This window comes from Austrofundulus limnaeus, unplaced genomic scaffold (assembly GCF_001266775.1).
Source record: "Austrofundulus limnaeus strain Quisiro unplaced genomic scaffold, Austrofundulus_limnaeus-1.0 Scaffold1108, whole genome shotgun sequence".
In the NCBI taxonomy this organism is placed as follows: domain Eukaryota; kingdom Metazoa; phylum Chordata; class Actinopteri; order Cyprinodontiformes; family Rivulidae; genus Austrofundulus; species Austrofundulus limnaeus.
Window position 1 is genome coordinate 47464 of NW_013953510.1, and position 12132 is coordinate 59595.

Genomic DNA, 12132 nt, shown 5'->3' on the forward strand with positions numbered 1-12132 from the left:
GTAGTGTTTTTAGATATGACTCTTCTCATCAGTGGTGATTAGATAAAAATTCTGTTTCGTTTGTTTTATTTTTAATAATCAGATTAATATAAGGAACAAAAACTTCTTATCAACGTGTTTTTAGTTTAGAAAAAAATGGAAGGGCTTGTGATTTTCAGGAGCATTTGTCAGCTCTGATCCTGTTTTATTACTTTCTGAGCTCTCATGGCGTCACTTCCTCAGTCCTGCAGCCCATCCCTTTGGAGAGGAAAGAAAAAAAAATCACAGGCAGCAAACGACGGCGAGAGAAAACAGCGAGGGAAACGTGCAGAAAGAGGTGAAAGCGAGCAGACAAATGGAAAAAGCTGAAAACTGAAGCGGGAAGCAGGGAAATACAGAATCAAACTCTTTAAAGTAAGTTTTTATAACTTTAAATGTTTTGGTTTTAGTCGATAAACTGACTTTCTGTACTGATCTCGGTGCTTCAACAGCTTTATAACTCTTGTTAGCAGCAGTTAAACGTATTAAAATGTGTTGTTTTTTTTTTTGTTATAAAAAGTAATGTGGAGTTTTTGAGGGCTGGGCCTGTTCGTCCCCCTGCCCTCACTCATGGTTTCTCTGGTTTCTTCATGGACTCTGACCCCCCTCTTCAATATTAAATATAAAAAAAGACACAATCTAACACACTGATTAAACAATGAGCTCGCTGCAGTAATTACCAGTTAATACGTGTTTTTATTGGCCTGTTTGTAATTGTTTATTTTTTTAAATGGTAGATACTGTATTTTTAAAGAAGGTTACAGTCTTGTTTTTGTCTTCAGACTCCCTGAGGGCAGAGAAAAGTATGTGCTAACGCTGCACACTCTGTGCTTCAAGTACAAGTCTCAGCATGGCCTTCACAGAGGGACCAGAGCCAAAATCCTCACCGCTTTCCCAGACTATTACACAACATGTAGAGTTTTCACTTTGCCCTGTCTTATCAAGAGGTTTCACCAAGGTTTCGGTGTTCTGCTTCATCTAATCTGTCTCACCATTTCATTTTCTGTTTTTATTTCCCTCCTTAACAGCAGTTTCCTCACAACGATGCCGCTCCACAAATCATCATCCAAAGCCCATCGCCTGGACCCTACCATGATTTCGGCCCCTCTGGGTGACTTCCGTCACACCATGCACATTGGGAGGGGAGGAGATGCCTTTGGCGACACCTCCTTCCTGTCCACCGTTGGCCCAAGCCCGACCACGTCCGAGCTGAGCAGTTCTGGGATCAGCCCTGTCGCGGAACCTGGGGTGTCGGTCAACAATGGCAGTCTTCGTTCAGCGTCTTTTTCTGGAGGGAGTCAGCTTAAGCACTCTGATTCAGAGTCTGATTCATTCACCCTGGACCTAGACCTGGACCTAGACTTGGACCTGGGCCCGTCGATGCTTGGGGACGTATTAGGGGTGATGGATGGCGTGGCGCCTGACTCAAATGTGGACAACGTGTTCAGCCCCCTACGTGAGATCCCTGCAGCGGAGACAAAGCAGGTCAGGAGGGGGATGGAGATGTCTGTGAACGAGCTGAACGAGAACCAGGCAGAGGACATCAGGACGCCGGACGAGAACGGGTTCAAACCCAGGGCTCCGCGACCAAAAGTGAGGTTCAGCGACAAGCGAGAGGAGATCATCCGCCAGGCGTCCGAGGAGGAAGAGGGCCAGACCTTTGACTTCCAGAGCAACAATCAGGTGGCGTGTCACAGTCCGGTGAGGGGCGAGAGCGACAGGAGGAAAGGTGAACCCGAGCTCACCAATCACAGAGCGGATCTGCCTCCCAGTCCGGCCTCATCACACAGCTCAGAGTATGAAGGAGTCGCTCCGTTGGACAGGAGGAGGTCTGAGAGCTCAGAGACTGATTCAGAAGAGGAAGAGGAGGGAACAGGACGAGGCTACACGTTTGAAGATGAGTTTGATGACGATGATGAAATTGTTGTATAAACATTGATCTCTCACAAACAAACAAACACATCTTGCTGTAAAGTATATTGTATTTTTATTATCTGAAACCAAACAGGGATTTTAAAAAACAGCAATGATCCAGAGACAGAGACAGTTCAGATCTTTGGATTCTGTGGAAAGGTGATGAACAATCAGTATCTTACCTGTTGTAACAAGTTGAATATCCTCAGTTTGGAAAAACAAGTTAATTTCCATCAGACTGACAAACTAATGGCTAGTCTGATTTGATAGCTGCTGCCGTCTTAAAGCTACAATACAGTACATGCAAAGTTACAGTTCTGAAATGCTGGTACACACTCAATGTAGACGAAACAGAATTCACCAAAAACCTCATGGAAGGTTGAGTTGAGTACATGTACTACATTCGACTCCATTTGGGTAAACAAAAATGGCAAAACTGAATAAGAGTAGAATCTTCAAGAATCTTGGAATCTGCTGGTAAAATCACAAAAGGAGAAATAATGAATAAAACAGCTGTGAAGAATACTTGTAAATAAAATTAGTCCTAACGTTGATCCAAATCCTACTTTATTTTACACAGCCATTCATTGTACATTACAGAGTTATACTGGCAGAAATATTAGCAGCTAGCATCAAAAGCTATCTGCTAGCTGTTGCTGTTAACGATTATATGACCCTAGAAGTAAATGTGTATTCTGAGTTTTTGGTGATACAAAGTTTATAAAGCAGCATTTGCCTGAAGCGCTATGAGAGTGTTAAGATTAGAATTGTTTTAAGACGTCAGAAATTCACTTTGCTCTTGGCTTTCTTCTGATTCACTGGATTAGCTTTCTGTTTTGTTTACTTCAGAAGTCAAATTCGGAGATGACATTAGCATGTTCCAGGTGCAAGTCGGAAAACCATTAGAATTTGTCAGTAGGTTGTGCTCAGTGACCTTTAACTTTAGCTGTTAGAACCAAAAACAATGGATTTCTCTGCATTCTGTGCATTGAGGCGCTGCAGCAACTGCATCACTGATGGGGGTTAAACACTATGGGTGTGTCTGGTTTGCTGAGACTTACAAAAGTGGGAAAAAAAGCAACATTATTAAATTGTTATTTGCAGTCAGCCATATTGGGATTTTGAGGTCAGGGCTGATCAGGCATGTCAGACTTCTCAAGGTGGAATTTCACCTTTTTGGGGGGCGTAACATTTGATTTTAACTCATAACTCAGAAGATCCTAATTTTGAGTATGAATGGAACACAGCATTAAACTATTTCCACAAGATGAGGGTCATTATCTATACTGTACATGTTAATGTTTAAGACACGTGGAAGTCTTGAAAGCGGAAAAAGTAGCTTTATTTTAGTATTTAGGACACTTGAAGGGCCTAAAAGTTGGAAAAAACCTTTTTTTTCATTGTTTAAAACACTTGGAAAGGAGGGAGAGAAGAAAACTGTCTTAATTAAGTTCTTAAAGAAACTTGGAATAAAGAAAAAATAATTAATTGAGTTGTTGCACACACTTGGAAAGAAGAAGAAAAAAACAATTATTATTAAAGACACTTGGAAGGAAGGAAGGAAGGAAGGAAGGAAGGAAGGAAGGAAAGAAGGATGGAAGGAAGGATGGAAAGACGGAAAATATCCCTTACGACTTTTAGTCAGTGAATAAAAGCACTTTTTGTTTGTTGCTTCTTGTTGGATAAAGACTTGTGACTCATAAACACATTAACTACATTTCAAACTCTAGTTTCAAACTGTCTACAACAGGTAAGATATTAACAGTTCACAATCTTTTGACCAAGCGCCACTTTTAAAGGTGTGAATATCCCCTTTAAGATGATGCCGATCAACTGGAAAATAGACTTTATTTTTATTTTTACAAACTTGGTGGACTTTCTAAGGAGAAAAGAATTTTGTGTCATTTGGCCACTGAAACTGAAAATGTTCACAGCACTTTTGACTCCCTTCAGCTGGAAAACAGGTTTGATTTAAACCAAATGGATCCGTTTTACATCAATAATTGTTTTTGTGTTTTTTATGTAAAATGTAAAATATACACAGTAGGTGCTGTTTGTTGAATTGTGCCTTAAAGGGACCTGTATGCCTACATTATAACAGCTTTTTAATAGTTTGTTTTGTACAGTCTCCTCGTCTTGGCTTCATTTTATATTTTATTTTTTTACATTTTTTGCAGAGTCCTCAGAGACACAGGGTTGAAAATGAGTTACTGTGAATTTGTCACATTCCAAATCTGGGAATGTGAGGGTTTTTGCTCCAGACCAAAACCACTTCTGAGTGTATTTTGTGTGTGTGTGTTTTCCGCTTTACCAAAACTATCCTTAGGGCTTTTTAAATGGGTTGATACTTAAAAGAGAAGTCGATCATGGGATTTAAAGGTCAAATCGTAAATCAGAACGAGTGGTGTATTTTAGTACACTTACTGCTTTTAAAACTCTTTGCTTATGATTTTGTTACAAGATGTTGTAAACGGGAGAGATTGTTTTTTTTTCCCCCTTATCTGTCCTAAAATGCTGGTTTAAACATCTGTTAACCCTGTGGCTGAATAAGAATTACAGTTAAAAACATTAAAGTTATTATTGGAATTTAATTAGTAACTCAGGCTTTTCCATCCCATTTCTTCGGAGCAAGTCAACCATTTTACTGACAATTTCTAAAGCGTTATGAGGACGGAAAATATATAGACTGTCGCCTCTGATCATTTTGTGTTGACAAATGACAAAGTTGCAGCTCTGTTAGTCAAACCTCAAAAGTAGTCATGTAAATTTTCCCCAGATTACTGTGTTTGGGATGACGCTCAGCTACTACCAAACTAAATCTTGGCTCAGAATCTGTAAAACCAACAGAACGTTTTTATGCTAACATGGATTAGTTGCGGCAGACATCTTGAATCTAACTAAACCCCAAAACAAATCAACTGTAGATGTAATTAATTTTTATTAAAGTTTAATTAAAATTTAGCCAGTAGTTCGTAAGATATTTTGCTAACAGACCAGCAAGACTGACAATTTATTACATTTTGAGTAAAGATGTTCAACGAGCAGAGCTTGGATTATCCATAAGAAACGAGACTCAGCTACATCATTTTTTCTTTTTTGCATTAAATCTAAAATCAACTGAATTGGAGCCGATTTGCTTTATTTACAAGGCGAGCTGGTTGTTTCGGCCATCTTGAATTAGGGGCGGCTCCAAAAGTTAATCAGTTGTAGAGGTATATTTCCTAAAAGTTTCAGTAAGATCCATCCTGTGGTTCATGTGATATTTTGACAACAGACACAAAGACATTATCGCCTGCTGATGAACATCTTTACACTGGAAGACTCTGTCTTATGTTCTGTTTCAAATAAATTTTACAGCTAAATGACAACATGATGATCTCTGATGACAGAAGTTTTGTCTGCACATCTGTGAGCACAGAATATAAAAAAAGGCAACATTTCAGATGTAAGACATAAAAAGAAACCAAAAACACGTCTCAAATTAAAACTTTAAGCATTTTATTCCAAGTAATGTACAGAAAATGCTTAAAATAGTTTGCACATCTGTAAAACATACAGACAAAAAGCTCAAAGGGAGCAACATGTTGGCAAATAAATACCAAAAAGTAGATTTATTACTTGGGTTATTTACAGTAAGATATTCATATTAAATGTTTATGACTAAAATATTTTTAAATATGTGCATATGTTCCCTCCCGGATGCTACACGGAGATAGTCCTGAACACGTTGAACCCTGACAGGGCCGTGGAGATCATGGCGCCTGGTATCTGCGGGTGCCAGTGGATTTCTTTGATCTCCGACTGACCCTGGTGCAGGAACAGCAGCTGAGGGGGCAGGTCCTTCACCCCCTCCACCCTGGCGCCTACGTCGGACGACTCCACGGACAGATCCCACTGGCTGACCACGTCGTCGGCTCCGGCTGCAGCAAACACGCTGGAGTCCAAGGGGCTCCACTCCACGGACGTGATGGGACCTCCGTGCTGCTTGAAGTTTGCCACCGGACGTCCGGCCTGCAGGGAGGCACCAAGAACCGATTCATGCTGTGTGAATGCTGATGATCCCATTTCTCTTGTACAATAAATAAAATAAGCTAATTTAAAACAGCTTTCTGCAACAGGTAAGATGTTAATTGTTTAAAACCCATGATCTTATTTAATATTTGGATAAAAACACGAAAGCTAAACTAGCTTGAATACATATCCTCTGCTGCATGCCCAAGTTTTAAACAAAGAAAACATGATTAGTTAGAGCATTGCATAGGGAGGACTCTCAGCTACTACCACACCTAATTAGAGTTTAACATCTGTACAGCTGATTGAGTTATCATTTTTGTGTTTGCTAATAAGTTCAATCAGGTCAGCTCCAAAAATTAATCAGCTGTAGATGTTGGTTTGTGAGATATTTTTCTAACAAACAAACTCTTGACTTTTATGGCAGTAGGTGCTAAAAAAACATCCTGAACTTATATTTTAAAGGGCAGTAACAGCCACAGTAATTACTGTTGTGCTTATGTAAAACCAGCAGAAGATGAAACAAATGTTTGTGGTTTGTGTGTAAACTCCTAAACACAGGTTTCCACTATGATGAAGGGGTTATTTTACCGTGATAACACGTTGATAAAAAAAAAAAAAACAACTAAAAATGTCAGAGTGCTTGTTTCAACATGAGTCCACCGGTGATCACTGCTTCTTACCCTGAACTGTCGCAGGTCCCACACCTTCAGAAGCCCGTCATCGCCCCCGGACAGCAGGAACGGTTCGCTCCGGTTCCAACTGATCACGTTGACGTCTGAAGAGTGCGCCTCATCGACGGAGAGCATGGAGTTGGGCGGGGCGCGGACGTCCCAGACGCGTATAGACTGATCCACGGAGCATGACGCAAAAACCTGGTAAAAAAACATAAAATAATTCAATTCAAATTCAAAAATACTTTATTGATCCCAGAGGAAAATTAGGTAAAATAAAGGTGGACATTTAAAATTTTCAAATTAAGGCCCAACATTCCTTGAAAGACATTTTGACTAAGATCATCAAATCTGTGTTGATAAGTGAGAAAACGAGCTGATAATGCAAAAATCAGGCTCACGGTTTGTGTTTGGGAGGACTCTCTTCTAGTATCACGTGGAATTTTAGCTCAACCTCTACAAAAGACTGAGTTATAGATCTTTTTGTGTTGCTTAATGTAGGTTAGTTGTGGCGGTCATCTTAATTTGTTGAAGAAAATTAGTTGTAAAGCATGCCAAACTCAAGGTCCACGGGCCAAATGTGGCACACCACATAATTTTACGTGGCCTGTGAGAGCTTCAAAAATGTGGTAGTGTCTTCAAATAACTGCATTGGCCATAAACTACATCTCCCATAATGCATGTTGATTATTTCACCTGCAAAATGATGGCATCTCAGAGGTGCATAGTTCAAAATATCTGGCAGCTGGCGACATTCACCATGTGAAATCTTCAGGGCCCCTACTTTTGAGGTAGCCCAGTTGTACTGGGAAGTGGGAATTTCCCATTTACAAGTCGTAGATAAACTGGAACGCTGCTCCAGTTGGAATTCTCTGAGAGCAACTCCCAACTAAATGGTGGCTACTCACCACAACTCAAATGAGTAAAACTCATACTTTTACTTTTAATAGTTTTCTGTTTTATTTATTTCACAGTCAGTCAGTTGCACACGTAGTACTTTTCAGCATTTATAAGAGGATGTACTAAAACTCTTGTTTCTATGTATGAAATACCACGTAGAGCTCAGTTTTTTAGCGGTGCTCAGTCGTAGCAATGTTATTATTTTTATAAATTTTTATTAAAATCCATCATGTACTTCATAAGAAATTTTGCAACAAGTAGCACTTTGAGTATGTGTTGTGAATGACTCTCAGCTACTACCACACCAAATTTAATTTAATATCTTTAAGAGTGANATGTGTTGTGAATGACTCTCAGCTACTACCACACCAAATTTAATTTAATATCTTTAAGAGTGATTAATTACCATTTATGTGTATTTAGGATTTACTCCAAAAGTGAATCTGTTGTAAATGTACATAAAATTATTATTTACAAAAACCAGCCAGTGGTTCAGGTGATATTTGGTAAGAGACACAAATTTAATTGTAGCTCCGCCTTTGAGCAATAACGAAACTTTAATTTGTGCCAGAATCTTTTGGAACGTGCTCCAGCAGGAAGTGTGCAGTCGGAGTCACCATAAATCATGCTCATTGGTCTGAAGTGTCTGAGGTAAAGCACCGATTGTACTTTTATTGAAACAAAAAGTTCAGTCGTGTCAGCCTGCAGAACAAACATACCACAAACGAGTTCTGCCACTTTCTCAGTCCGAGGATTTTGTTGCTGTGAAATGAAGGCGCATTTTTAACAGGTGTTCCTTGAAATGTCAACATGGTTTCATTCATTCCAATCAACCAGTTCATTCAGCACACCCTGATTTTTTTTAATGTTTCTGTTTATGTAACACCTGTAGAGCTCAGGTGAGTCAATGAGTTCAGTGGGATGGAGCACGATGAGAAATTCAGCGAGGTCCATAGAGACAGTTCGAGGTAAAGCCTACAGATAACGTGGGTGGTGTAAATAAACGTTCAGATTGGTAGCCCAACTAACACACAGAAAACTGATAGTTTTCAGTTAAATGCTTATTTTCAGACTTAAAGACTCCATTTCGCTTCGAGCCTCTCTGTGCAGGGGTGATAGCGGAAAAAAATCTTGAGCCTGAACCTTTAAACCTGCGCCACCACCACCTCCACCCACCCACACACACACACACACACACACACACACTTGTTTGCTCATGTGTTGATAATACAAAATATTACTACAGAAAACTATTTAAAAGGCAGACGTCACTCTATCCAGCACATCAAGAAAAATGCAGTTTAAAGTAATTTTGTTCTGAGCAGAGGATAACCTGTGATATATTAATTTAAATATTATTTTGAATTTAACAACAACTGGAAAATCACAGTTCCAGTGTCAACCTTTAAGGCCCTGTCACACTAGACAACTTATGTACATTGTTGAAGCTGGAATTGAAAAAAAAAAATCAACAGGAGGCTTCTTTTCTGTGTAAATAATGTTACAAACTGATCAAATATATAACTTTTATTAGAAATTTAGACATAAAAAGGTTTCATAAATTGTCTAGTGTTACAGGGCCTTTATCACCAAGCATTAACATGCACATTATGAAAGATTTTATGTTTAAAAAGGGCAATTAAAATACTTAATCATTTAAAACCTCAAGATTGATATTTATACAGACAAACTGGTCAACAAAACAAACAGAATCTACGTGAAAACTGTAATTTATATTTCATATTTAATTATTAAATACATTAAACTTTTCATAAAGTCTGGTTCCAAATATAAACAATTTTGCTCATTAATCCTTTTTTAATAAAATATAACAAAAAACTATTAGGCTGCTGAATGGAGGAAAAACATGAAAAGAATAAAATGTTTTTTATAAAACTATTATCATTATTTTATTATGATTATAACTTATTTACATTTAGAATTTATGATTTTTCTCAGATTCTTTACTTTTCTTTCCTGCTGCCTATGGCTAAAATAACAGATTATTATTTCTATTAACTCTGAGAGGAAAGTGGGTCTACCTGGACCAGGTGTTGTTTGTGTCTGCAACATAAACATCCTTCTCTATTCTCCAGAGCTCAGAACTGATGCTTGGTTTGGTCGACCCAATAAGCACCAGAACCAGAACCCCTACTGAGAGCTGCTCGCGTCTCTCTCTCTCTCTTTTTTTTTCCTCCCCTCCTTTGTTTTGTAGATCCTTTGCTGCTAATAACAACTAACAAATAACTGCTAACAAATAACTTTGGTCAAATAAAAGATCGGAGGGTTTTTATTTTTTTGGCTCTAGAGAAAGATGAAGCTGACGGTGGATTGAGGCTTTTATTTCCACGGGACGTGTTTCGTGCTCACGACGTGACACGCATCAAACAAGAACATCTTTTTTATTAAAATAAAGTGTGGGGTACAATTTTTACCATAACTTTGGTTCTACTTGGCCTAACAATGCAATTTAAAAACTGGTTTAAAGTGTGAAGTCTCTACTTTTAGCTCAGAGTCTCAGAGAAGGATCTGACAGGTTAGAGCCGTCTAAATTGACAATGTGATACCTCAGCACATGTTATCAATTAATCGATTGGAACATTTTTTAATCTAATAAAACATTACTCAACACATCTCTATTTAATACTGATAAAGTTCAACTAAAGAAACATAAACAGTCAATTATAACCAAGACAGGCTGTGCACTCCCACACAGCGGTGGACAATCAACTTTTAGCACAACACCTGCCTCAGTTACTCTCAGTAAACACGCACCTGTTGGTCAGATGTTGTTTCCCGGGTCACTGTGATTAAATCCCTGCCTCTCTTCTCCGGCTCCACCTGCCTGCTACTGTTCAGCTAACGTTAGCATCCATCTGCGAGGCTCATCTCTCTCCACATCTTTCTGCTGGTTTTTCTTCTCTGACAGCTGGTTTTTAAAAATCTGACAGTTTCAATGTTGTTTCCAGTTCTTTTTCAAACTTGTTCTAACAAAGAAATTTGTTTTAATTCGAGCACCCCTACTTCTCCTAGATCTGAACCAAAGTTCTGCCGATATCCAAGTCCTGCCCCCATCTGATTTCTGATTGACTAGTAGACCTGTCTAGTGTGTTTAAAGTGAAAGCTGGTCCTCTGATAGGTCCAGAGAAATGTCTGTTGAACAGTTGGTAAGTCTGATTTTTTTCTTTTTCTCCCCGTGGAGGTAAGCTGGAAATCCGGCACGGTGCTGGTATACTATCAGCCCTGCTCTCTGTGGCTTCAGAGTCTAAATAAAAATAGCCACGAATTAAGTGTTTAAACCATCTTTATAGAAACATTTATTCTTACACTGCTGGAGTGAGGCACATATTAAATACAGACTTGCTGATTCTCTTACTGTTTAAAATAAAAGACTACAACCAATCACAAAGCATAAAGATATAAGGCTGTATCTAAAATTCAGTTAATTGGTCACAAAATATCCTTCAGTAGAATCGAACGTGCATTTAAGCCAGGGCTATTCAACTGGCAGCAATTATCCAGCCCCTCAGTAGCACTCCGACTGGCCCAGTGATGAATTAATTTAAAAGAAAAATGAGATTTTTAATCAGGAAAAAATGTTATCTTCAGATAAAACTAGATTTTAGATTGTAAATTTACGTAACAACTCTGCTGGATGTGCCGAGCTGTTGGCGTTTAGTAACTGTGGCCCCCAGTGAAATGTTAACAACCCTGCTTTAGGTTTTCATTCAGCTCTAACAGTATCACTGTTGTGGTACATACCGTAGCTTCAGTGGGTGACCACTGCAGATCCTCCACAGACTTGCTGTGGGAGCTGAAGGGCCGCTGGTCTATCTTCCAGGAGGCGCCGTCCTCTCGTGGCTCCCACACGTGGATGTTCTTTTTGCAGTCTCCACTGACAAGACGACCTGTTGTGGGGGAAAAAAAAAAAAAAAATTTATTGATTTCGTTTATTTTGTCTGTATCTCTTTACTTTGTCTTACTTTGTTCTGGACGGCAATGGACTGGCTGCAATTGCCTGAGTTTGTGTGTTAGTAAAATATCCCATGAACCACTGCACAGATTTTATTGAAACTCACAGAAAGTAATCATCGGATGCAAATCCATTCACTGTTAAAGTCAACCTGATTCAAGATGGCTGCTGTAGCTAGTTGAACAAGAATAGCTACAACTCAGTCAACTGTTCTAAAATACTGAGCTAAAATCTGGTGTGGTAGTAGCTGAAAGTCATACCCAACAAATGCTCTAGGTGCTAACAGCAAGTGAGTTTTTGTTGGTTCTAAGCTATATGTTAGCTGTAATCAGGGTTTCCCCTAGGATTATTTTAACCGTGGTGGTGGCGGCCTCTCCTGTATACAAAGTTTACTAAATGTTCTCAGTCAGCAGGTTTCAGGAGCTGCTTGAGTAAAACATTCTTCTCATCCTCTTCTTTGAAATAGAGAGCAAAAATCAACATCCACAAGCTTTCTGCTTACAGGTCAAACATTTTCATTTAAACAGGAGTATTCTGTGCACATGACCTTATTAAAAGTTACAGTTTAGTTTTCTTAGGACTGAAGACTTTCTGAGGAGGGAGGTTTTTAAACATCTCTTCTATCATTTTAGTGTTTTCAAC

At 38.9% G+C, this 12132-nt stretch overlaps 2 protein-coding genes across 3 annotated transcripts; one reads left to right on the forward strand and one right to left on the reverse strand.

Annotated features, from left to right (window-relative positions):
- Window positions 1-247: 247 nt before the first annotated feature.
- On the forward strand, window positions 248-3451 carry cdc42ep5 (CDC42 effector protein (Rho GTPase binding) 5). Of its 2 annotated transcripts, none has more exons than XM_014030725.1 (2): window positions 248-393; window positions 1050-3451. In XM_014030725.1, the coding sequence occupies exon 2, from the start codon at window positions 1063-1065 to the stop codon at window positions 1948-1950; it is 888 nt and encodes a 295-aa protein (XP_013886179.1). In that variant the 5' UTR covers window positions 248-393; window positions 1050-1062; the 3' UTR covers window positions 1951-3451. The 2 variants fall into 2 exon arrangements, with proteins under 2 accessions (XP_013886179.1, XP_013886178.1); XM_014030724.1 differs by having other exon boundaries at window positions 249-393; window positions 1047-3451.
- A 1957-nt stretch (window positions 3452-5408) lies between these two features.
- LOC106534170 (glutamate-rich WD repeat-containing protein 1) lies at window positions 5409-11425 on the reverse strand (the record flags this gene model as incomplete). The annotated part of the gene is given in 3 exon segments (XM_014030723.1): window positions 5409-5943; window positions 6627-6818; window positions 11280-11425. Coding segments are annotated over 3 exon segments (647 nt in total), but the record flags the coding sequence as incomplete, so codon positions are not given.
- Window positions 11426-12132: the final 707 nt, after the last annotated feature.

Bases quoted from the DNA above. Each gene is read 5' to 3' on its own strand.
- cdc42ep5 (XM_014030725.1), top strand. From the start codon at position 1,063: ATGCCGCTCCACAAATCATCATCCAAAGCCCATCGCCTGGACCCTACC.